The sequence below is a fragment of the Hordeum vulgare genome, chromosome 4H, assembly GCF_904849725.1.
Source record: "Hordeum vulgare subsp. vulgare chromosome 4H, MorexV3_pseudomolecules_assembly, whole genome shotgun sequence".
NCBI lineage: Eukaryota > Viridiplantae > Streptophyta > Magnoliopsida > Poales > Poaceae > Hordeum > Hordeum vulgare.
Genome location: NC_058521.1, coordinates 303173931 through 303201465, shown reverse-complemented (window position 1 = coordinate 303201465; position 27535 = coordinate 303173931). Strand labels below are relative to the sequence as shown.

At 44.6% G+C, this 27535-nt stretch overlaps 1 protein-coding gene across 1 annotated transcript; it reads right to left on the bottom strand.

Annotated features, from left to right (window-relative positions):
- Positions 1-22765: 22765 nt before the first annotated feature.
- LOC123448536 lies at positions 22766-27037 on the bottom strand. The gene is made up of 4 exons (XM_045125466.1): positions 26375-27037; positions 24787-25436; positions 24146-24342; positions 22766-23393 (listed from the first exon to the last, which is right to left on the bottom strand). Exons 1-4 carry the CDS (start codon positions 26937-26939, stop codon positions 22988-22990), a joined length of 1818 nt encoding a protein of 605 aa, XP_044981401.1. The 5' UTR covers positions 26940-27037; the 3' UTR covers positions 22766-22987.
- Positions 27038-27535: the final 498 nt, after the last annotated feature.

The following is a 27535-nucleotide window of genomic DNA, read 5'->3' as shown; positions in this document are numbered from 1 at the left end:
TGACAGAAATTCCCGCGTGTCCTCGGGAACATTTTTCCTCCTATAAAACTTTGTCCAGGATTGTCCCTTGCTACAAAAGGTATTGGGCCACTTTGCTGCACCATTGCTACTTTTGTTACTTGTTGCTTGCTATGAATCATCTCGCCACACAATCACTTGTTACCGACAATTTCAGTGCGTGCAGATTTTACCTTGCTGAAAACCACTTGTCAGATCCTTCTGTTCCTCGTTGGGTTCGACACTCTTAATTATCGAAAGGACTACGATTGATCCCCTATACTTGTGGGTCATCAAGACTCTTTTCTAGCACCGTTGCCGGGGAGTGAAGCGCCTTTGGTAAGTGGAACTTGGTAAGGAAACATTCATATAGTGTGTTGAAATTTATTGTCACTTGTCACTATGGATACTAATCCTTTGAGGGGCTTGTTCGGGGTATCTTCACCTCGAACGGAAGCACAAAGAGTTGCTCCTCAACCTGCTGCACCTACTGAAAATATTTGCTTTGAATTTCCTTCGGGTAAGCTTGAGAAACTGTTGGCTAATCCTTTTACAGGAGATGGAACATCACATCCAGACTTGCATCTAATCTATGTAGATGAAGTTTGTGGTTTATTTAAGCTTGCAGGTTTGCCCGAGGATGAGGTCAAGAAGAAGGTATTTCCTTTATCTTTGAAGGATAAGGCGTTGACATGGTATAGGCTATGTGATGATACTGGATCATGGGACTACAATCGGTTGAAATTGGAATTTCATCAAAAGTTTTATCCTATGCATTTAGTACATCGTGATCGGAATCATATTTACACTTTCTGGCCTCGTGACAGAGAAAGCATCGCTCAAGCTTGGGGGAGGCTTAAATCAATGTTATATTCATGCCCCAATCATGAGCTCTCGAGCGAAATTATCATTCAGAACTTCTATGCTCGGCTTTCTCATGATGATCACACCATGCTTGACACTTCTTGTATCGGTTCTTTTATGAAGAGAGATATTGACTTCAAATGGAATTTATTGGAGAGAGTTAAACGCAACTCTGAAGATTGGGATCTTGAAGAAGCTAAGGAGTCAGGTATGAATTTCACGTTTGATTGCGTTAAATCCTTTGTTGAGACAAATACTTTTTGTGACTTTAGCGCTAAGTATGGACTTGACTCTCAGATAGTAGCTTCATTGTGTGAATCCTTTGCTGCTCATATTGATCTCCCCAAAGAGAAGTGGTTTAAATATCATCCTCCATTAGAAGTCAATGTAGTTAAACCCACTCCAGTTGAAGAGAAAGTCATTGCCTATAATGATCATGTTGTTCCCAGTGCTTACATTGAGAAACCACCTTTCCCTGTTAGGATAAAGGATCATTCTAAAGCTTCAACTATGATACGTAGAGGCTATATTAGAACACCTACACCCCCTGAGAAAATTAGAGTTGAACCTAGCGTTGCAATCATCAAAGATCTTCTGTCCGACGATGTTGAGGGACATAATATTCACTTCTGTGAAGATGCTACTAGAATTGCTAAACCTCACGCTAGAGACAAACATAGGAAGGTTGTTGGCACGCCTGTGGTTTCTGTTAAGATAGGAGATCATTGCTACCATGGTTTATGTGATGTGGGTGCTAGTGTTAGTGCAATACCTCAATCCTTATACGATGAAATCAAAGATGAGATTGCACCTGTTGAGATAGAGCCTATTGATGTCACTATTCAGCTTGCCAATAGAGATACTATGTGCCCTGTGGGAATTGTTAGGGATGTTGAAGTATTGTGTGGTAAAACGAAGTATCCTGCTGATTTCCTCGTTCTTGCTACCGCACAAGATAGCTTTTGTTCCATCATATTTGGTAGACCTTTTCTCAATACCGTCAATGCTCATATTGATTGTGAGAAGCAAACTGTCACTGTTGGCTTTGAAGGTGTGTCACATGAGTTCAATTTCTCCAAGTTTGGTAGACAACCTCATGAAAAAGAATTGCCTAGTAAGTAGGAAACTATTGCATTAGCTTCTATTGTTGTGCCTCCTACTGATCCCTTAGAGCATACTTGCTTGAGCATGAAAATGATATGCATATGGATGAAACGGATGAAATAGATAGAGTTGTCTTAGAACAATATCCTATCCTTAAGAATAATCTGCCTGTTGAACTGCTTGGGGATCCACCCCCACCAAAGGGTGATCCTGTGTTCGAGCTTAAACAGTTGCCTAATACACTTAAGTATGCCTATCTTGATGAAAAAGAGATATATCATGTTATAATTAGTGCTAGCCTCTCAGAGCATGAAGAAAAGAAGTTACTAAAAACTCTGAGGAAGTACCGTGCTGCTATTGGATATACTCTTGATGGTCTTAAGGGCATTAGTCCTACCCTATGCCAGCACACAATTAAAACTGGTCCTGATTCTAAACCAGTTGTTGATCATCAAAGGAGATTAAATCCTAAGATGAAAGAGGTAGTAAGAAAAGAAATAATAAAGCTCCTGGAAGCGGGTATTATCTATCCTATTGCTCATAGCGATTGGGTGAGTCCGGTGCATTGCGTCGCTAAGAAGGGAGACATTACCGTTGTCCCTAATGATAAGGATGAATTGATCCCACAGAGGATTATTACTCGCTATAGGATGGTGATCGATTTTAGGAAACTGAATAAAGCCACTAGGAAAGATCGTTACCCTTTGTCTTTTATCGACCAAATGCTAGAAAGGTTGTCCAAACACACACTTTTGCTTTCTAAACGGTTATTCTGGTTTCTCCCAAATACCAGTTGCACAATCTGATCAGGAGAAAACCACTTTCACATGTCCTTTCGGTACCTTTGCTTATAGACGTATGCCTTTTGGCTTATGTAATGCACCTGCCACCTTTCAAAGATGTATGATGGCTATATTCTCTGACTTTTGTGAAAAGATTGTCGAGGTTTTCATGGATGACTTTTCTGTTTACGGGTCTTCCTTTGATGATTGCCTCAGCAACCTTGATCGAGTCTTACAGAGATGTAAAGACACCAATCTTGTATTGAATTGGGAGAAGTGCCACTTTATGGTTAATGAAGGCATCGTCTTAGGACATAAAATTTCTGAAAGAGGTATTGAAGTCGATAAGGCTAAGGTTGATGCAATCGAGAAAATGCCATACCCCACAGATATCAAAGGTATAAGAAGTTTCCTTGGTCATGCTGGTTTCTATAGAAAGTTCATCAAAGACTTCTCTAAGATTTCTAGGCCTCTTACCAATCTCTTACAAAAGGATATTACTTTTGTTTTTGACGATGATTGTGAGGAAGCCTTCGAAATACTTAAGAGGGCTTTGATAACTGCACCTATTGTTCAACCACCTGATTGGAACTTACCTTTTGAGATCATGTGTGACGCTAGTGATTATGCTGTTGGTGTTGTTCTGGGGAAAAGAGTCGATAAGAAGTTGAATGTTATTCACTACACTAGTAAAACTCTAGACAGTGCCCAGAGAAACTATGCTACTACAGAGGAGGAGTTTTTAGCAGTCGTGTTTGCATGTGAAAAGTTCAGGTCTTACATAGTTGATTCCAAAGTCACTATTCACACTGATCATGCTGCTATTAAGTACCTCATGGAGAAGAAAGATGCTAAACCTAGACTTATCAGATGGGTTCTCTTGCTACAAGAATTTGATCTGCACATTGTCGACAGAAAGGGTGCTGATAACCCAGTAGCAGATAACTTGTCTAGGTTGGAGAACGTTCTTGATGACCCACAACCTATTGATGATAGCTTTCCCGATGAGCAACTGAATGTCATCAATGCTTCACGTAGTGCACCGTGGTATGCTGATTATGCAAACTATATCATTGCCAAATACATACCACCTAGTTTCACGTACCAGCAAAAGAAGAAATTCTTCTTTGACTTGAGACATTACTTTTGGGATGATCCTCACCTTTATAAAGAAGGAGTAGATGGTGTTATTAGACGTTGTGTACCTGAACATAAACAGGGACAGATCCTACAGAAGTGTCACTTCGAGGCCTACGGAGGACACCATGCGGGAGATAGAACTGCACCCAAGGTATTGCAATCAGGTTTCTATTGGCCCACTCTCTTCAAGGATGCCCGTAAGTTTGTCTTGTCTTGTGACGAATGTCAAATAATAGGTAATATTAGCAAACGTCAGGAAATGCCTATGAACTATTCACTTGTCGATGAACCATTTGATGTCTGGGGCTTTGATTATATGGGACCTTTTCCAAAATCCAACGGGTATACTCATATCCTAGTTGTTGTTGATTACGTCACTAAGTGGGTAGAAGCTATCCCCACTAGTAGTGCTGATCACAATACCTCTATCAGGATGCTGAAAGAAGTTATCTTCCCTAGATTTGGAGTCCCTAGATATCTAATGACCGACGGTGGTTCACACTTCATTCATGGTGCTTTCCATAAAACGCTTGCTAAGTACGATGTCAACCATAGAATTGTGTCTCCCTATCACCCTCAGTCTAGTGGTCAAGTAGAGCTAAGTAATAGAGAGATTAAACTGATTCTGCAAAAGACTGTCAACAGGTCTAGAAAGAATTGGTCCAAGAAGCTCGATGATGCACTGTGGGCTTATGGAACTGCTTATAAGAATCCCATGGGCATGTCTCCGTACAAAATGGTGTACGGTAAAGCATGTCATTTACCTCTTGAGCTAGAGCATAAAGCTTATTGGGAAATCAAAGAGCTCAACTTTGATTTCAAACTTGCCGATGAGAAGAGGTTATTTGACATTAGCTTGCTTGATGAATGGAGAACTCAGGCATATGAGAATGCCAAGTTGTTCAAAGAAAAGGTTAAGAGGTGGCATGATAAGAGGATACAAAAGCGTGAGTTCAATGTAGGTGATTATGTCTTGCTATATAACTCTCGTTTAAGATTCTTTGCAGGCAAGCTTCTCTCTAAATGGGAAGGTCCCTATGTTGTTGAAAAAGTATATCGTTCCGGTGCTATCAAGATCAACAACACGGAAGGTAATTGTTCGAGAGTGGTAAATGGGAAGAGGATCAAGCATTATATCTCATGTAATCCTATAAATGTTGAAAGCAATATTATCAATACCATAACTCCGGAAGAATACCTAAGGGGTATTTATCAGCCTGTTTCAGACTCCGAAAACAAAGAGGTATGTGATTCGGTAAGAAAACAGAGTCCAAAACTTTTCCAGTAGGAAATTTTCTCCGTTTTGGAATATTTGAAAAAATACAAAAATTGGAAGTAGTCCGGAAAGTGCGCGAGGAGGCGACAAGCATGCACGGCGCGGGGCCACCCACTGGCTGCGCCGTGAGGGCTTGTGGCCACCTCATGCGCCTTCCGGACTCCGTTTTCATGCGGGGTACTCCTTCTGGTCTGAAAAAAATCATTATATATACTCTCGTTTGGTCTGACCCGTGCGTCATGCAGATTTCCTCTGTTTTTTGTTTCGAGCCTGTTTCTGTTGCAGATCTAGATCGCTATGACTTCCCCAGAAGCTCCGAAGGACAAGATCTTCGAGAAGATCATCAATCCCTACCCCACGGGAGTGCTGCAACACCCTCAATCTATCGAGATGCGTGAGGGGATGTTGCGCATCCGTGATGTTGAGGGGCCTAAGAAGACCGGAAGCATGGAGACGAGGCTCGAAGCAATAGAGAAACAAGTCTTCAAGTGCCAAGGAATGGTGGAGCGTGGACTCAACGCCAACCACATGATGATCACAGAGTTCACCAACTAGCACAGGATTGATGCCAATGACATTGGGAAGCACCTCTCTAGGCTCTATGACAAGATTGATCAACTCCAGGCCCAGATCTATGACCCGCAGAACCAAAACTGTGAGTATGAGTATAGATTTAAATTAATACGGTTGGCTGCAGATTTGAGGATTCCGGAGACTCGTTCATCTTTCCATGATGGAGCACCTATGCCTTGGAAGATGGAGGATCAAACTCATGTTGCAAAAACTCCACCATCACCACCAAAGGAAGACAACTGAGCATTGGTATGGACAATTCCCTTGGCTTGTGCCAAGCTTGGGGGAGTTGCCCCGGTATCATATCACCATCACATCTTTTGACTTTACCTTTGTTTTAGTTTTCCTTTTCAGTTTTCTCTTTCTCTAGTAGATTAAAAGTCTTAGTGTTCTAGTCTTGAGTTTTGCTTTGTGTCACCCCCGATGTATTCGAGCTCGTGAGCCATATAATAAAGAGTGTCTTAGTTGAAGGGCTTTGCCTCTTGCCATGATCAAAAGAGTGAGAATAGAACAAAAGCATGAAAGATCATGTAATGATCTTATGGGAAGTGATGGCTTCACATATAAAAAGAATGAGGATTGAAACTTGTTGAGGGTAGGCAAACGTCGACCTTGGTCATGGTTGCAATTAATAGGAAGTGATAAAGAAGGAGAGGTTCACATATAAATATATTATCTCTGACACCACCTATGATTGTGAACACTCGCTAAACTATTGCATGCCTAGAAGTACATGTTGGACAAGGAAGACAACATAATGAATTGTGTTTGCTTGGCTCCGAACAATGTTATATGATTAGAGATCCCTTAGCATGTGACGATTGCTTCCACCTCATGTTAGCGAAACCTCCCACACTAAGTAGAGATACTACTTGTGCATCCATAAACCATCAACCCAGTTTTGCCATGTGAGTCCACCATACCTACCTATGGATTGAATAAGATCCCTTAAGTAAGTTGTCATCGGTGCAAGCAATAAAAATTGTTCTCTAATATGTATGATCTATTAGTGTGTGGAAAATAAGCTTTCTATGAACCTGTGATGAGGAAGACATAAAAGCGACAGACTGCATAATAAAGTTCTTTATCACTGGAGGCAATATAAAGTGACGTTCCTCCGCACTAAGAGGACATGCATCCAAACCTCAAAAGCGCATGACAACCTCCGCTTCCCTCTGCGAAGGGCCTATCTTGTACCTTTACTTTTTTCCCTTGAAAGAGTCATGGTGGTCTTCACCAATTCCCTATCTCGCCTTTATCTTAGCTAACGTCATATGCTTGGGAAAGATCTATATTCATATGTCAACTTGGAAGTAAGTATTCATGAATTGTTATTGTTGACATTACCCTTGAGGTAAGCAGTTGGGAGGCAAAACTGTAAGCCCCTATCTTTCTCTGTGTCCAGCTGAAACTTTGATCTCATGAGTACCACGTGAGTTGTAGCAATTGTAGAGAACGAAAGAATGATTGAGTATGTGTATTTGCTTTACAAGCTCTTATTTGACTCTTTCTGATGTTGTGATAAATTCCAATTGCTTCAATGACTAAAGGCTATCAGTTGTTACTTCTCGGTAAGGTTCTTGATCCATGCTTTACTTTGTGAAGTAATTATCACTTTAGCATGAGAGATTATATGTTGGTATTGTTGTTCTGATCATGATCATGATGCATGCATGTTCGTATCTTGTTTTGTCGGCACCTCTCTCCCTAAACATGTGGACATATTTATTGAGCTAGGCTTTCGCTTGAGGACAAGCGAGGTCTAAGCTTGGGGGAGTTGATACGTCCATTTTGCATCATCTTTTCATGTTGATATTTACCGCTTCTTGGGCTGTTATTTAACTTCACGGTACAATACTTATGCCTTTTCTCTCTTATCTTGTAAGTTTTACATGAAGAGGGAGAATGCCGGCAACTGGAATTCTGGCCTGAAAGTGGAGCAAAGTTGAGATACCTATTCTGCGCAACTCCAAACGCCATAAAATGCAACGAGGATTTTTTTATGGATTTATAAAAAATACTGGGCCGAAGAAGCGCCAGAGGGGCGCCAGCAGGTAGCCACAAGCCTGCACAGCGCGGCCACCCCCCAGGTCGCGCCATGAGGGCTTGTGGGCAGCCTGCTAGCCCACTGGCCCCCCTCTTCTGCTATACGAAGGGTTTCGTCCAGGAACAAATTAAGGAGGAGCTTTTTCGTGGATTCGTCGCCGCCACGAGGCGGAACTTGAGTAGAACCAATCTAGAGCTCCGGCAGGACGATCCTGCCGGGGAAACTTCCATCCCGGAGGGGCAAATCGTCGCCATCGCTATCACCAACACTCCTCTCATCGGAGGGGACTCGTCACCATCAACATCTTCATCAGCACCATCTCATCTCCAAACCCTAGTTCATCACTTGTAACCAATCTCCATCTCGCGACTCCGATTGGTACTTGTAAGGTTGCTAGTAGTGTTGATTACTCTTTGTAGTTGATGCTAGTTGGATTAGTTGGTGGAAGAGTTTATGTTCAGATCCTTAATGCTACTCATTACCTCTCTGGTCATGAATATGATTATGCTTTGTGAGTAGTTACTTTTGTTCCTTAGGACATGGGATAAGTCATCATGTGAATTTGGTATTCGTTCGGTAATTTGATATGTTGTATGTTGTTTTTCCTCTAGTGGTGTTATGTGAACATCGACTACATAACACTTCACCATTATTTGGGCCTAGAGGAAGGCATTGGTAAGTAGTAAGTAGTTGATGAGTTGCTAGAGTGACAGAAGCTTAAACCCTAGTTTATGCGTTGCTTCGTAAGGGGCTGATTTGGATCCACTAGTTTAATGCTATGGTTACACTTTGTCTTAATTCTTCTTTCGTAGTTGCGGATGCTTGCGAGAGGGGTTAATCCTAAGTGGGATGCTTGTCCAAGTAAGGGAAGTACCCAAGCGCCGGTCCACCCACATATCAAACTATCAAAGTAGCGAACACGAATCATATGAACATGATGAAAACTAGCATGACAGAAATTCCCGTGTGTCCTCGGGAGCATTTTTCCTCCTATTAGACTTTGTCCAGGCTTGTCCCTTGCAACAAAAGGGATTGGTCCACTTTGCTGCACCGTTGCTACTTTTGTTACTTGTTGCTTGCTACGAATCATCTCACCACACAATCACTTGTTACCGACAATTTCAGTGCCTGCAGATTTTACCTTGCTGAAAACCACTTGTCAGGTCCTTCTGCTCCTCGTTGGGTTCGACACTCTTACTTATCAAAAGGACTACGATTGATCCCCTATACTTGTGGGTCATCAGTGATCAAAGCGTTCCTGAGCACATATGGGAATTTCGTCTAGTCACGTTCATCATGTTTAGTTGATTCGCGGTCACTACTTTGATAAGTTTTTATGTGGGTCGACCGATGCTAGGGTATTGTTCTTCCTTGAACAAACAACTCACTTATGATTATCCTCTCTCACAAGCATCTGTAACTACTATGATAAATCTGACAATAGCATGAAACATATGGATCCAAATCAGCCCCTTACGGAACAGTGCATACACTAGGGTTTAAGTTTCTATCACTTGTAACCCATCATCTACTTACTAGTCCACAATGAGGTCAAGATCTTCCTTTGGTTGGCCAGCCTGGACCGGTTTTGGACTCCGGCATGCCTTGCCCGACACAAGGCCATACACAGAGTATGTACTATGTGTATGGCCTTGGATGTTAGGACGTCGATGGTGCACTGGCTTGAGGACTAGTGTGGCAAGGGCCTTTCTGTTGGGTTCTACCGTAGGTGCATCACATGCAAATTAAGAAAAATAATACGCGAAGAACAACCGACAACATGCTACGGAGATCGATCACAGATTGTTACCACTAGATGTGTAGTGTCGTGCAGCGGAAGTAGATGTGGCAGCACGTCCGTGTGGTCCGTCTCCTCCTTGTTCGATCTCCCTCGAACAGTCGATCGTCCGATCCCTCTCCCATGAACAATTGGTCGCCGGATCCCACGTACAGGTTCACCGGAGCGACGTAGGTGCACCAACTCTAACGGTATCCGCGCGTGCAGGAGGAACACCATGCGGCAGACTGCTAGGTCCGGATCACACAGTTGGTGGCGGCGAGTGGAGGTGGCTAGGTGCAACACATGCACAGCCCTAATGAAGGTGCCGAAGTGATCAACTGATTGAGTGTGCTGCACCTCCACTATGTATAGGCGTCCGACAAAGGCTCAACTCTCGGGCCTCGCATGGACCCTAAAGCCCATGTGTTCCTTCCCTTAAGTGTGCAACCCCTTAGGTTCTCGTTCACTTGGTCGCGAGTCAAACCAAACCTCACTCGGCTAGTCGGTAGTGGCCTCTAGCAAGACGTGCCGACTCCAAGTGTCTGTTGAAGCTGGTTAGGCGAACATGTACTTAATACTTCTGTTCCCTTTGCCACGCGATATACGTTGTCGTGCTCAAGGCGACATGGTCATCCTTGTTGCCACACGACCTCTTTCTCGTTCCGGTGAATCTGACCAACATTCGGATTATCTCATAATTCTCATCGCATGACCATGCTTATCCAGGTCGGATCACCCGAGGGGCCAGAGTATATCTCTCTTTATCGGAGGGGCAAATCACATCTTGCTCGACCACGCCTCGCAGCATGGGTCTGGACAAGACCGAATCCTACCTTTGTAACTACCCAGTCACGGAATAGTGTTTGGACGGTCCAAAGCAAGTCTGTCACCATCCCGAGTACATGCGCCAGCTCAGGTCTTAGGACATAGAACATATGTTCTACTAGAGACTCACATATAACCTATCGCTACATCTCATAGTTGGGTCTGTCCAACTCAGACCTTATATCGACTTGGATCCGACCAGATCTTTCTGAGTTCATATTATCCGGCTAGCATCCAATGCTACATAGTCAGTGAGACCAGACCATCCACCGTATCATATGCTAGTCTAGTTGGTTGCGCGTCCACACACCTCTTTCGATTAGGGACCATTTAGGACAGTCATCTTACAATGTATAGTCTCACAAATAAGTCATGTACTTGTTAATACACATCATTGATAATATCCAAGGACTATCTTTATTCATAAACACATAGGAAATATCATCATACATGATTTCCTCTAGAGCATATCTCCAACACTTTCTACACACTGCCACAACAAAACACGGTCGACTATGCCGCCTTCGGTTCGTATGCTGCCATCACCACCGAAAAAGCTAGCGCAAGGTTGCCTCGACAATGACCTCATGTTGTCCCTTCGGACGTGTGCGTGCGTTGGAGTGCAAGAACTCGCTCGGGTGGATTCTAGGAGGAAGGCATGAACTGGGGAGACTGAGGAGGGTGGAGGCACAGCCAAGAGAAAAGGTGACCTGATGGCGAAGGAAGGGGACGAGGGAGCTAGGGAATTGATTGGATTTGGGTGGAGGGGAAATTTTGTTGGTCATGCAGTGCATGTTGGTTTGCAAGAAATAACCATGCAGACGGGCCTAAACATACCAGATGGTTTCCCTTTTCTCGTGGTGGCACCAGTCGTGCCCCCTCCTTTGTTGTCGATTGTGCATCCTCTTCCCCGCCACATTCTCCTCACTGTAGGAGACTACTGGTGTAAGCTCGCATGGAGTTGTGCGACCTGGGCCTCACTATGGCTGAGGAGAGCCGCACACTACAACAACCAATGGATTCAGTGCGGTCAACATCGGCTCTCCCATAGTAGAAGCGTCATGATGCATTATGTGCGAGTGGAAACTAAGATCAGCTTGAACTAACCAACATCATCTTTGCGTCCTTTATCTGCTAATGTGGCTTTCATAGGTTTGGTGGTATGATTGGACGTTATTGTGCGATGTTATGTATTATGTGTATGGTTTTGAAAGTTTTCTCACTCTATGCATGTTGATTTATTTAACGCTTTAAATAATTAATAAAACTATATGGTTGTGTACATGAGGTGATGTAGAGACCGAGGGTATTCCCCTCTTTTTATAAACAAGAACTATTGTGACCACAATCTTGGTATTCATGTGTCCGATGACCGATGGAAATTTAACGGAGAAATTGACTATTTCTTATTAATTTCGTTCGAGTTTAATTATAACTACAAAGTTGATTTTATTCTGACAGAACATTAACTAGGGGCAAGATTGTGAGGGATGATTAATGCTAAGGAAAAACAGGAAAATCTCATGCGTACATAAATCGTATACAGATCGATCTACGGATAAACGAAATATCGAACGCTACACACGAAGAATTAATATAAGAGGAAAAATCATGGTGAAGAAAGGAGGAAAGGACAAAACAAATCCTGGAGCACCCATGCTACATGCTATGCTCTATTTTTTTTTGTTTTTTACCTGTTGCGGCCCTAGTAGAGAAACAAAAGATTGCACTGGTCCCTAGCCTCCACACCGTTTGTACTCAAGTTCGGCCAGCTGTAGATGCTCTCACTCGCCAACGGTCAACGCATCGGATGATGAGTTCGATGCCTAGGATTGAAGAGGCGCCGCCTTATGAGTTGCGACGACTAGGTTGGAATGAAGGGTAGAGCGATGCACGTAGTTATAGATCGATCATCAAGCTCATATTTGTATACGTATAGGACGTGTGTACGTGAGATCTTCTTCTTTTTGGCTAGCATTAATCATCCCTAACAATCTAATCACTGGCTATGTTTTGTCAATAAAAAAATCAACTTTATAGTTATAATCAAACTCGAATGAATTTAATAACAAATAGTCAATTTTCGTCATGTTTGGATAGTCAAAAGATTCGGAACCAACTGATTCCAGGGAATGGTGCATTCCCTTTTAGGCCTTGTTCGGTTAATCCTCCTCACAAAAGGATTGGAGAGGATTGAAGGGGAATTTGACTTGTTAGAAATTTAATCTCCTCAATCCCTGTCAAATCCCTTTAATTTTTCTGTCAACCGAACAAGGCCTTAGACTACTCACAATGGGGAGTAACATAGACTAGTAACATACATATGTTACTAGTCTAAGTTACTACCTCCATAGCGAATAGTAACATAGGGGTAGTAACATTGAGCCTTTCATTTATTAGCCTATAGAATCATCTTACCTTGGTATCCGCTATGTTACTCCTACTACGAGTAACATGTAAAGTTACTTAATTTCTTTTTTTTCATTAATTAGTTGACACATCATATTTTTGCTTAGATGGCATTTATGTTAGGCTGGCCATAGTGGGAGTAACTTAGGTGCTAACATATACTTGGGACTAGCAAACATGCTGATGTGGCACATAATAAAAGAAGAGAGAGATGGTTAGAGTAACATAGATAGATACCATAACATGTTAAATGCTATGCTACTATGTGTCATGCATGTCAATAAATGAGGTCATCTATGATACTATGCATTATGGAGGTAGTATCATACAATAACATCATATGCATGATACTACTATATGATACTTTCCACTATGACCAGCCTTACTACCTATGTTACCCCATCATGGATAGTTTTATGCGATTTCGAGTGGTATCTCCAAATGACCACGCGGAACGGTGCCTCCACGCTCAGCCTGTCCCCTCTCTCACGAATCCAACCCGCCTGTCCGGCTGTCCCTATCTCGTACGAACCCCGACCGCCGGCTCTCTCCCTCGATCAGCGTCCCGGACCAACAACGGCGTGTACGAGTGCGGCAGGTACGACGGCTACCGGCGGCGGCCAAGGCGACTACGAGTTCTCCCGTGCTGCTCGGTGGCCACAACTTGTGGAGCAGACCGACAGACCGGTGACTACGGCAGAGCAGAGGAGATTAGGACCTCCGTGCGTCCATGCAGCATGTTGTTGATAGAACGTGGATCAACTAGGCATAGATAGATCCGGTACAAACCCGTTACTTTACCTTGTCCTGAGCCAGATGAGCTCCCACCGTTCTCCATCAGTGTGGTGGCGACGCTGTGATGGAGAAGAAGGGTTAGGCGTGGGTGGAGCTTCCCGTGAGCACCGTGCTTAACCTAGATCGGATAGGTATGTCGGTAGGGGTGTGATGGTGGTGAATCTCCTCGTTCGTGCCCCGGCACCCCACCGTCCTTTATATAGCGCGGGTCACAGGGGGCCACCAACCATAATGGGTTGGGCGCCCCCGATCAGCGCGCATAGATCAAGGCCCGGTGGGCCGTTGGGCCCACGCGGTGAGAGATCAATCTAACATTCTCCCCTTGATCTCGACTTTTACTTTTGACTTTATACTTTTCATTTGTTCCATCACATATAAGCATGTAGAGCATGTCTTATCGTCACAGCTTGATTGCCGATAGAATCATACAGCTACAACACAATTTTGTTTTGAAACAAATTCATTTACTTTTGGGCCTCTTATAATCCATGAATCATAGGCTTTCCAACAAACGCATGCCGGCTAAGTGTTCCTTGAAAACATTGGGTGGTAAGCCTTTCGTTAGCGGATCCGCAAGCATATACTTCGTACTTATATGCTCGAGACTTATAATTTGATCCTGGATTTTATCTTTCACAACGTAGTACTTTATATCTATTGTCTTGGAAGCGTTACTAGACTTGTTGTTATGAGCATAGAATACCGCTGGCTGGTTGTCACAGTATATCTTTAGTGGCTTGTGAATACAATCTACCACTTTCAAATCGGGTATGAATTTCTTTAACCATATCACCTGCCCGGTGGCTTCAAAACATGCTATGAACTCTGCTTGCATCGTGGACGATGCAACGATGGTCTGTTTGGAGCTTTTCCATGAAATAGCTCCCCCTACGAGAGTGAACACGTACCCAGACGTGGATTTTCTATCATCTCTATCTCCCGCAAAATCTGCGTCTGAGTACCCTTTTATCTCTAGGGACTCAGATCTCCTGTATGTTAGCATGATTTCTTTTGTGCCTTGCACATAACGCATAGCTTTCTTTGCCATCTTCCAGTGCTCTTGGCATGGATTTTCTTGATATCTACCGAGTACCCTGGTGACCAATGCCAAGTCAGGGCGTGTGCACACTTGTGCATATTGTAAACATCCAACAGCCAAAGTATACGGTATTGTTTTCATTTCATCGAGCTCGTACTTATTCTTGGGACATTGGTGATTCCCAAAACTATCGCCCTTGACTATTGGAGCACGCGTGGCTTTACACTTGTGCATATTATACTTTTGGAGAACTTTCTCTAAATATGCTTTCTGTGAAAGTCCTAAGACTCCATTTTTCCTGTCTCGGTGAATTTCAATGCCCAAAACATATGATGCATCATCAAGGTCTTTCATGTCAAAGTTCGAGGATAAAAACTTCTTTGTCTCTTGTAGTAGACCAATACCATTGCTTGCAAGCAAGATATCATCCACATACAAGATTAGGAAAATATATTTCCCATGTTTAAACTTTGCATAAATGCAATTGTCCTCAACATTTTCTTGAAATCCAAACCTTTTAATAGTATCATTAAACTTTATGTACCACTGTCTAGAGGCTTGCCTTAGCCCATAAATGGATTTCTTTAGGCGGCATCCCATGTTTTCCTTGCCTTCCATGATAAAACCCTTGGGTTGTTTCATGTAGACATCTTTTTCTAAATCTCCATTTAGAAATGCTGTCTTTACATCCATTTGATGCAGCTCTAAATCAAAATGAGCAACTAGTGCCATTATGATTCTGAAGGAATCCTTACAAGATACTAGAGAAAAAGTCTCATTGTAATCTATTCCTTCTCTTTGCATGAATCCTTTTGCCACAAGTCGGCTTTATAGTTATCAACATTCCCATTAGAGTCATACTTTGTTTTGTAGACCCATTTGCAGCCTACTGTCTTTGCTCCTTTAGGAATGATCTCTAAGTCCCAAACATTATTGGAACTCATCGATTTCATCTCATCTTCCATTGCCTCTAGCCATTTTGATGAGTGGGGGCTTTTAATGGCTTCTTCGTATGTGGTGGGATCACCATCCATATGAACCATTTCCGTGTTATAGACTTTATAATCAGTAGAAATAGCAGGTCTTCTTGTTCTATTAGACCTTCTAAGAACATCTCAAGTAGAGCCCTCAAACCCTCAAACCCTTAAAAATAACCGCTTTTTTTATAGTTTTCATCAAAAAAACGGCGTAGACTAGAACCCTTAAACCCTTAAACCCGTAAAAAAAATTAGAGGTCCAACCCTCAAACGCCTTCCCAGCCCGTAGAAGTGAGGGTTGGGAGGAAAAACTCCCCCCAACCCACACTCCATTTCCACCTTCACGCGGGAGGAAGTTGCTTCCCTGCGCTCGTCTCTTCCCCCGAATCCGCCGCCGCCGCCGCCAGTCCGCGTCCCGGCCGCCGCCCCGCCGCCCCTCCGCGCCCTCACGCCCACACTCCCCAGTCCCCATGGCTGCCATGGCCATCGCCCTCTCCACCTCCCTCCCGCACCTCCCGCCCCGCCGCCTACCCTCGCATCCCGTCGCCACGCTCTCCCTCGCCCCCCGCAGTTTTCGGAGGCGGGAGGCTCCTGCGCGCCTCGCGGCCGTCGCCTCGGCCTTCGAGGTCCTCGACTCCACCAACGGCGCCGCTCCCGCGCCGGCGAGCCTCGCGCCGTCGGGGCAGCAACACTACGGCCGGGAGTACTTCCTGCTGGCTGCCGTCGTCGGTCAGGTGAGGAGATTTCCTTCGGACGATTAGTGCTGCCCTGGGTGCTGCTGATTGACTGATTGGGCAGTGGGATTGGTAGCAGCATTTCTGCGAGGTGGTTAGGCGCATTTCAACCACAATGTAGAAGTAGCAACAGCCAAACACGCCCAAAATTTACATGAATTACAGTTGTTCGGGGAAACTGTCATGCAGTTTGTTCTGATTGAATCGCAACATTTCTTTGTGAAGATGGAAGATGTTTTTAAGATGGTGGAAGAGGAAACTGAGGTTGCAAAAACTCAGGTATTTCTAAATGACCGAGTTACTGAGATCATTAATTAACGAAGCTGCAATGTACCATCTTTATCAAATCAGAGTAGGGTGCAAACACCATTTAGTTTTGGTTTCTGTTTTCTATTTTATTGTGTACAAAACACCTTCCAAGATCATTGTATATATTAACATTTTAAGATGTGTTGACGCATGTGACAATATTGTCTTCAGTTGTGAAATCAATGGACAGATATCTCTTTTAACTGCATATTGTTGAGTAAACAAGGTAGGCATATATTAGATAGGAAACACAAAGGATGCATGTCACTCATCCATTTGGCATATATAGATAGGGAACACAAATTATGCATATATTAGACATGAGCACCTAGATTGACCACATGACTGTAATGGGGACTCGAGAGTGTGGGAGTGAGAGCGCTTATGTTTGTAATTTGCTCAAACATTGTTGTAATAGTTTGAATGATTATTGTTTTATTCGGTGGTGTAATAATAACTAGAATGATTATTGTTTTATGTCAAATGCGATTGAATTTGTGATATGTCATATGATGAAATGTGATGAAATGTGTGATACATGAAATGACAGTTTTAAGGGTTGGGGTTGGGGCAAAGACTAGAACCCTCAAACCCAACCCTTATAACGGATTATTCCGTTATAAGGGTTGGGTTTGAGGGTTCTAATCTTTGCCCCTATTTTTCAACCCTTAAAAGTGTCAAAAATGGCCAATTCTCAACCCTTAAAACTGGTTTTAGATTTAAGGGTTTGAGGGTTCTACTAGAGATGCTCTAAGTGCCTCATTGTCTGGCACACTTTCTACTTTTTCTTGCTGCAATTCCCTTTCATGATCAACAACGGGTTCAGTAGGCTCCTGAAGGACAGGTGTCGGGTCTTCTCCCATAGTTGTCATTGTTGGAGTTACAGCGGGTAGCGAGAAAAAAGGCTCTTGAATCATCGGAATGCGTGCATGCACCCTTTTCTCCTCAAGATCAATTTTCCGAGCTACCATGCGCCCCCTCATCATTTCGTCCTCTAAGAAGACAACATGTCTCGTTTCTACAAACTTTGTGAATCTGTCTGGACAGTAGAAACGAAAACCTTTTGATCTATTAGGGTAGCCAATGAAATGGCAACTCACTGTCTTTGGATCTAACTTTCCAATGTTTGGATTAAACATTTTGGCCTCAACTAGACATCCCCACACTCTGAAGTGTTGCAGGGATGGCACTCTTCCTCTCCACAGCTCGTGCGGTGTTTTGGGCACCGACTTGTTTGGTACTCTGTTGAGAATGTGAATGACGGTTTTAAGCGTCTCCATCCACAATCCCAATGGCATGTCGGAGTAGCTCATCATGCTGCGCACCATATCCATGAGGGTACGGTTGCGCCTTTCAGCTACTCCATTTTGCTGAGGCTCGCCCAACATTGAATACTGGGCGACAATGCCAGTCTCCTGGAAGAACTTTGCAAAAGGTCCAGGGACTTGGCCATATGGTGTGTGTCGACCGTAGTACTCCCCCACGGTCGGACCTCACAATCTTAATCTTTTTGTCAAGCTGATTTTCAACTTCATCTGTGAATATCTTGAATTTATCCAATGCCTCATTTCTTTCTTTGATTGGATAAATGTAACCGAAGCGGGAGTAATCGTCTGTGAATGTTATGAATGAATCATAACCATCCACACTTTTCACCAAAAACGGTCCACAAATATCAGTGTGGATTATTTCCAATGTTCCTGTGCTTCGGTTTGCACCTTTCTTTATCTGCTTTACATATTTCCCTTTAATGCAATCTATGCATTGTTCTAAGTCAGAGAACTCCAACTTTGGAAGAATTTCTCTTTTGATTAATCTTTCTATTCTCCCCTTGAAATATGGCCCAATCGACAGTGCCATAGTTTCGAGGAGTCGTGAGTTCTCTTTCTTTTCCTTTGTTCGTTGTTCGACGAAGAACTTGGCACATTCACATTATTTGCATAATTCACTTTGTCACGAATTGATAACAAATAAAGCTTACCATGAAGAAAGGCATTGCCTACATAATCATTATTGTACCACACGATACATTTACCATGTCCAAAAACACATTGATAATTGTCTTTGTCTAAGCACGACACACTTATTAAGTTGCTATTACATGAAGGCACAAGAAGAACATCACTAAGAAAAAGTGTGAATCCTTCGGTTAGCTCCAAGGAGACGTTACCTACAGCTTCAACTTCTGCTTGGACACCATTTGCGACTTCAATACTTCTTTCATTTTGGCACATGGTCCTCGTCGAACTGAACCCATGTAAAGAGTTTGCAACATGAACAGTTGCACATGAGTCAATCCACCAAGTAGATTTTGAAAACTTTACATACAGAGATTCCTTTACTAAGGAAACAATAAAGTTACCTCTCTTTGCCATGAAGACCTTTAGCCAGGCAGCACAATCCTTCTTGTAGTGCCCGATTTTCTTGCAGTACATACAAGTGTCCTTGTCTACGTTATTGGCTTTGGCTGATAATAAACGGGAGCCTTGCCTTGGAGCTTGTTCTGTGGCTTTGAGGGAGAATTCTGATTAGGTGGGAAAACCTTTTTCTTTTCCTTCACATAGTTAAGGGAGCCACCATGTGAAGCCTTAATCCTCTCCTCCTCTTGTGAGCACATTGCGATGACCTTTTCAATATCCCAAGTCTCGGGCTGCATGTTGTAGTTAACTACAAAGGTCTCGAACTCCTTGGCAGCGAAGCCATGACCACGTGGACGAGGAGAGCTGGCTTAATCTCCAGATCCGCATCCATGGGCTTAAGCTTGGCTGCCGTGTTGCTCATCCTGAGGATGTGCTCCCTTATGCCATGCCCACCTCCATGTAGCTCTCTGTCACCAGTTGTTTGATCAACTGGGTGGCATAGGTCTTAGAAGATCCAGTAAACTGACTCTTTATCTTGTTGAGCATCTCCTTTGCAGTAGGGCACTGTGCTATCGAGCCCACAATGGTGGTCTCAATGGTGTTCTTAATAAATGCCAAACACTTCTTGTTGGCATTTATCCATGACCTGTTACGTATGGAGTAGGACATCTCCTCTTTGGCACAATCCCCTTTCTTTTTCTCCCAGCTCGCCTCATCCTTGTCAGCTTCTCTGACTGGTTCTGCGGGTGCAACTGGCTGTGGTTCCTCCAGAACCCAGTCCACCTCAGCAATGCACAAAGCCATGTCAACCTTCTTCCTCCACTCAGAGTAATTATCCCCCCTGAGCGTAGGAACGTCCTTGAGGTAGCTCATCAGATGAAAACCTCCTGAAATCACCACATAAGCGAAGTCAGTACAACAACTATATGCATTAAATAGCGTTGGTTAAAATATCATACAATTGCATATGCAAATTAATCTACATTACCGTTGGGCAAATGATAGAAATAAATGCATCATTTTGCAATATGCAACATGATCATGTTACTAAACAACGTTGGTCAGAATAATAACATGACCATATTTCATATTTCGTTTAGCAGCGGAAAACGTGAAATAAAATTTCATATGCCTCTTAACTTTACAGAAAATAATTATGTCATTTAATGAAATTCGTGAACTTTATTAAGTCTTTTATAAAGATCATGAACTTCCTTTTCCTGAAAAAACTATATTATTTTCAGAAACCTTTTTATTTTTCTTTTTAGAAAAAATAACATTTTGATTCTGTCTAAGTTGACAGAAACTTGGACATTTTTATTTTCTATTTCTAAACATATTTTCATAAGAAAAAATGCCTAGAAAATACTTTTAAATCTGCCTAAAAGACAGAAACTGAGAAATCCTTTAAACAAAGAAAAATGGTCGAGGCCTCTTTGCCTGGGCCGGCCTATGGCATTTTGCCTTTTGGCCTGGGCCAGCGCCCTCTTGTAGGCCCGTGGCCTGGACCTCCTCCCGCCATCTTGGGCCGACCTGTTACTTGCGGCCTGGTGGCCCGATGGCCTGCCTGGCCTAGGGTTCGGCTCAGGAGAGATCCTGGCCGTCCGTGGCGATCCGACGGCGCAGCGCGCCCTTCGGAGGATCAAAAGGAGGAGCCGGCCGGGTGGGGGGGGGGAAACCCTAATCATCCCCCCAGCGTCGTAGCATCTCTCTCTCTCGCCCCCGTCTCATTCCCGAGCACGGCAGCGGCCCTCGGCCTTTCCTCGCCCTCGCGCGGTGGCGCTCTGGCCCCGCCGAGGAGCGCCTTGGTCTTCCCCTTGCTGCTCGTTCCCGAGCTCCCCGCGGTGGTTTCCTACCCCGTCGGAGCCGCGGTGCTTGCCGCCCTCGTCGGAGGGCCCTGGGGATGGCCGCTGGCAGCGGCGACCAAAGGTCCCACGCCGCGCGCGCCTTCTGCCGCTCCTTACCCCTGTAGGCTTCGGCCCCTCCTTGCGCGGTGGCTTACATGCCCCGTCGGGAGAGCGCCGACCCCTTTCCTCTCGTGTCCCGCGGGATTGGCACACAACCCAGGGCCTCTGTGGCCACGGCGGTCGAGCCTCCTCTCCGGCGTTTGTAGCCCGAGAGTAGGATGCTCTGTTTCCGTGGTCACCGAGCCTCCTGGTGGTGCCTCTTTTTCATTTTCCCTTGACAGAGAAGGACCTCGGCATCATCCCCGTTCTTTTGCCGGCGCGCGCGAGCACCTTCAAGGTGAATGCGCCACCGTCAAGGGAGCGGTGTTGATGCTCTTGTATCGTGTGTTCTTTTGCCATTGTTCCCTCCCCCTTTTTTGTTTTTCTTTTTCGAATTCGATCCGATTTCTTTTCTTCGTTTTCATGTTGGATCTAGATCCATACTTTGCCTCCGAGGAGGTAGGTTCTTCTTCCCCACACCTCGGCTTGCCGATGCGTGTGGGGATCGAGAGGAACAGGCGCGGCCTTGCGGCAGCGCTTCTTTTCCGACGAGGCCCTAGGCCATCTTCGGTACTTGCCCATCTAGGGTTCTTGTCGGGGGGGGGGGGGGGGAAGAGGGAACTTTCTTTTCGATTTCTTTCGACCGAATGAATCTTCGCCTAGTGGCTCTCATACCATTGATAGAACGTGGATCTACTAGGCATAGATAGATCCGGTACAAACCCGTTACTTTACCTTGTCCTGAGCCGGATGAGCTCCCACCGTTCTCCATCGGTGTGGTGGCGACGGCTGTGATGGAGAAGAAGGGTTAGGCGTGGGTGGAGCTTCCCGTGAGCACCGCGCTTAACCTAGATCGGATAGGTATGTCGGTAGGGGTGTGACGGCGACGAATCTCATCGTTCGTGGCCCAGCACCCCACCGTCCTTTATATAACACGGGTCACAGGGGTCCGCCAACCATAATGGGTTGGGCGCCCTCAATCAGGACGCACAGATCAAGGCCCCGTGGACCGTTGGGCCCACGCGATGAGAGATCAATCTAAAAATTGTCTCCCATTCTTGGATGGTGCTTTCCTGCTTGTCATCGCCCCCGTCCACCAGAACTCTTTTGGCGGCGTACAAGAGCAGGCCAGCTATGGCGTTGAGCTGGTGCTTGCCAGCGGTTCTCTACTCAAAATACAGACACGGGCTGGACATGCCTTGTACGGAGTATGACCAATTTTCTGATTTGTTTTTGAGTTTTTCACATCAAAAAATGGACAGGCTCTATGACCAATTTTTCATATTTGTTTTTGAGTTATTCACATCAAAAAATGGATTTCTATAGATGGGAAAGACACGCGTATGAAATACACGGATTTCTATAAATATAGCTGGACATGAGTTCTACGAAAATGTGTAACTTATTTTCCTAACTGAAATCCAGCTCAATGTGAAACGCAAGCCATTCTATGTGTGAGTTTGATCTTATGTGTTCTATTCAATTTGATTTGTAACTTATTTTCCTAACTGAAATCCAGCTCAATGTGAAACGCAAGCCATTCTATGTGTGAGTTTGATCTTATGTGTTCTATTCAATTTGATTTATGTTTCAAAGTGTACGAATGTTAATCTTATCATTTGCATGGAAGGTGACCTGAATCGAATTCATCACATTTCATTCCCAAACCAAACACACTAATGTAATCATTCCATTCCAACTTTTAACTCAGTACTAAATGCAAGAATGTAACCAAACACACTAAGGGGCTGATTGGATTGTCGGTTTCGTCCAAATACACCTGTAGAAATATTACAGACCTCAACTGGTTGTTTCATTTTCGCATGCAATTTATTAAGCGGCCGATAAGATACAAATGTACAATAAACACCTCTGTATTTAATTACAACCATTCCAAACACGGCCTAATGGAATCATACCATGACATTTCATTCCACTTGGTTTCCAAACCGAGTCCAGTGACCAAGGATGAATTTATCTAAGAGCTTATGAATAACTTTTCTTTGGAAAGGCAGCTGAGATGTTCCTAATTAAGAAGCATCTACTCTTTTCCCAAGCTTGAAATTCTTTGGAGGCTGCCTGGACACGGACAAGAGTTGCACTGAGTTCTCGAAGCAGTGGTGGAAGCCGAAATGCGGGTAGCTCTCGTACCACGTCTCCTGCGGCTCGTGAGTGTCCCAGTGCTCGCCGCTACTGCTCCTGCCGTACTTGTGCACCCAGCCGGAGCCGTTGTGGCCCTCGCCCCAGGTGCGGTTCCACCGGTCCCCGTATTTGCCTTCCCACCAGGTCTCTCCCTGCTTCACGCCGTGCCTGTTAGGGTCGAAATGCTCATCCCACTTGTCGCCCCATTTCGACCACCCGTCGCCCTCTGACCGCTCAGCCCATTTGTCCGTGTATTTTACGCTGCCTCCGCAACCATCATACGTTTCACCCCACCTGCAGAGGATCAAATACTGGGCTTCAGCAATCTTACTCTGTTGCAAGGAGAAAAGCTAAGCTTAATCATATAGGGCATGGAAGTTCTTAGATATCTTTTTGTATTTCTTGATCTCTTAGGATGTTTTCTGCAAAGTTTTCACGATAATCATTTTATCCCGGTCTGTCTTTTAGTGTCCACATGTGTTGCTTCATGTAACTTGATTTTTGATTAATGAAATATGTGGTTGCTCTAAAAAAAACATGTTCTCTATGATTTGATCTACATGCTTATCTAATTGGTATTAATCTTATCTGTGGCCACGACGAGTGTTAAAAGAGTATTCTCGGCAATGAATCTAGTGAAAAATAAGTTGAGAAATAGTATGAGTGATGATCTCATGAACAATTGCTTAGTGACACTCATTGAACGAGATGTGTTCTTGAAAGTAAGCAAGGAAGACATAGTTGAAGCTTTCATGGCAAAGGAACGTCGTAGAGTTACTCAGTGTAGTAGTTGTTACATATTTGTATCCATGTAAGACTTTGTATTTGCAACATTGCAAATTCGGAATATGTAGGAACTATAATGTTGTGTGACTTGATTGAGCAATCTGTATTATATTTTTGCCAACTATTGTATGACACTTGGAATAAGTAGAAAAAAAATTAGGTGTGCACACCCTCCATTTCTTTCCTGGCTCCGCCACTGCATGGAACCATAGACAAATATAATTATTATTATTATAAATATAGCTACTAATGACTCATACCTTTCATGCCAAACATGAGCATGCCCAGCATCCAATGGCGTGTTTGGATCTAAGCTGCACCATTTATCAGCAGATTTTTCAGCTTTACCGCTTGAATCATACTGCTCCCACCATTTCTCTTGCCACTGCTCCCCTTTGCCATTCTTTCCCCACTTGTCTGCCGTCTTCTCCATATGCATAAGACCAGATGTGAAATCCTGACATGGTTTAAAATGCACCACTTGATTAGACTCTCTTTTTTGGGTAAACCACTTGATTAGACTCTGGGGAGACATTTAATTAGCATGTGTCTAGAGTTCAGTTTGCAGACACATATGCATACAGGCATGGCATAGTATCTCATCGATGCAGCTCCTACTAGGTCACACAATGAATGCTGCAATGACCTGAGCAGGCACCATTTGAAACGTTACTTAGTACAACCTTTGTACACTAACATAAGACGTTTCTGTAGTTCAATTTGAACTGCAAAAACGTCTTACATTAGTGTACAGAGGGAGAACTAATGTAATACTCCCTCCGTCCCAATAATAATATGTTTATTACAACTGATATATTATGGGACCGAGGGTGTAATATATTGCAGGTTTTATACGCCACACAGTGAGAAGATAATGCTATCGAATTAGGGAAAAAATCACCTGCCACATCGACTCCTTCCAGTATTCCCGCCAAACATTGCCCCTAGCATCACGACCAGACTTCTCGGAACCTAATTCTTTATGATCAAACCGGTCTGAAGCCTCCCAGTACTTATCTTCAAATTCAACAGAACCATCAGCACTTACTCCCCTAACTACAGTCCACTTACAAACAACACCATCAGGCCTCTGTTCTACACCGGTCTCCTTCCACCACTTTGAACCATCTGGGTCTATCCCATGGGATGACTTATCATCACTAGTACTGAGAGCTCTAGCCGTCTCAGCTGCATTCTGTGAGAACTGCGTCTCAAATGCTTCCTCTGCATCAGCAACAGGCTTGGCCTTGGAATCTGTATTCTCAGGCTCCACGAATGACTGGAAGGGAGGAAGAGACCGATCTTCCTTCTTCTCAAAGAAAGAGGCCACGAACGGAAGGGATAAGAAGTCTGCTGACCGTTCCTTTTCCATTAACATCTCAGGCTGACTGGAGAAGGAATCCACTTTCTTTGATGGTTTTAAAACAGTATTGCTTTCTCTCGGTTCACTGCTGCTGTCCACCGGTGGTAACCACGACCAGAAATCCGGGCCAGGAGTACCAAGCTTGGAACTTGCCTGTTTGGAAGGATATGAATCCCCAGAGTTTGTCACTGAGTAAATAGGAGATTACTGGTGTCAGGGCAGAAGCATAATTTCACATGGAACGGAGGATGTTGTAATAAATAGAAGTTTGCAGTTAAAAAGCACCCCAGTAATACTGATGGTGTCCTTTATACTTCCTCTGTACCTAAATAATTGTAGTTAGGGAGAGGTACAGAGGGAGTACAACAGTATTCTTTTCAAGAATGCTAATACAACAGCATTGCCGCAGCATGAAACTAACAGTGTCACAAAATGGACATAGCCTAAGACCTCAATATCTAAAATCAACATAGTATTATCATAACTGATCCAGTATCCACATCATCTTCAGAATGTAATGGGTATTTTTTTCTTTACTGTAATCACTCTAGTGACAGCAGTAGATACAGAAAAATATAACAATTTTCCAATACGCGTAAGACTAGCAAGTTGCACCGAAACTGTCCCACCCAATAGAATAAAAAATCAAGAAGGACATCCATTTCTGATAAGGGTTAATTTAAGTAATGGGACATAATATGCTTGTCAATTGGTAATGTTCATTCTTGTACTACTAGAATGGTTATGCAGACATAACTCTAGTTTTTGTATCCAACTCAACTGATAAATCCACTTGGCCCTTACCAGAATTATACTTTCCAAATAAGCACAAATGCAACTACACAGTATAGAGACCGGGTGCAACTATGTCAGTGCGTGCTATTGGTAGGAACTGAGACAGTCGAGAGAAATATCATTCATCGCTTCCGTTTCAGTTTCAGTAGACAATTTCACCCTTAATTTTATTGGATTTATTTGTTGGATTGGCCATTCATGCCAAACTCTTTTTGAACTATTGTACTACCTTTGCTTATGTCAGGCTTTCTTTTATTAGGCGAAACACGAAGCTAGTGCGATGTTCACGGGAGCTGCCAAAAGCAAAGTCACGTGCCCCTAGTGGTCCTACCTTTTTCCGAGTTCGACGCCGCCGGTAGGCTATCCTGCCCGGAACCCTGATCCTCCAGCCCCTTTGCAGCCTTGCGTGAATCAAAAACGTTGCCCGGCTCTGCCACTCCGGTGGCCGGCGTCGGCTTGTGCGGCTGCGGCGTTGGCGAGGACTGCGGCGGTTCCTTGAGTACAGCGCGCGCGGCGGCAAGAGCGGCGGCGGCGCGGTCGATGACCTGGGTGCGCTGCACGCGGTCGCGCTCCTCCCGCGGCACCCGCAGCATCTCCTCGAACCGCGCCGTCCTCCGCTCCACGTCCGCCTGCGGGGGCGCCTCAGCCTCCGCCTCCGCCGGCGGCGGAGACGGCTGCAGCCGGTACGCGAGCTCCGCCGAGCGCCTCTCACGATCCACTGCCTTCTTCCACATGTCCAGGTACGAGGGCCCCCCGCCTCGACCCCCATCCCCCGAGACCGCGCGGACAACGACGACCCGCTGCCCGGCTCCACGTCGAGCATGGAGGAGGAGGCGTCCGTGCAAGCGATGAAGGTGGGAAGCGGCGGGAATGATGGAGGCGGAGTTGGTCGCCATTCTGCTGGACTCTGAGTGGAGAGATCGGAGGAGTCGAAGAAGTGAAGAAGTGTGTGCGAGAGTGTGGAGGAGGAGAGGGTGGGCCCTGGTGTCTGCTTCACATGGTGGGGTAGGGAGCGAGCGGTTCAGCGGACGAGGTCGGTTGCTGCGCGCTCCTCAGCCTCCACGTGGCGTCTTCAGCGGGGCCGGGCGCTCTCTGCCGTTGGTTCTCTCGGCTGAATGGACGGGTCGGGAGTGGCCTGTGAATCCAACGGATTCTGGTGGATCCAGCGCCGAGCGATTCCACTGTTGGAACTGGCCAACTCTCACACCCTCTCTGGCTAGCGGGAGCAACGGCGAGAGGAAGATGACACAGGGTGTTTTTTTTTTTCTGAATGCAACTTTTCTCATTAGCTCATAGTTATTTGTACAATCATAGCTGGCCAAACGGGCCCCGTCCAGACACGTATATTAGTCGGGCCGTGCCGTGCCGGCCCATGTGCGCAGCCTCCTGGCTAGGCACGACACGGGAGCTAAACGAGTCGGTCCGTCGGCACGTTAAGCACGATTTTATGCCTTTTTAGGTAGTTTTTAACTGATTTTGGCTTATTGGGCTA

Coding starts and splice junctions, on each gene's coding strand:
- LOC123448536 (XM_045125466.1), bottom strand. CDS start 26,939: ATGGCGACCAACTCCGCCTCCATCATTCCCGCCGCTTCCCACCTTCAT. Junction 24,343..24,786: donor GGAAGGAGTCGATGTGGCAG/GTGATTTTTTCC, acceptor AAACCATGTCAG/GATTTCACATCTGGTCTTAT. Junction 23,394..24,145: donor GCTCATGTTTGGCATGAAAG/GTATGAGTCATT, acceptor GATCCTCTGCAG/GTGGGGTGAAACGTATGATG.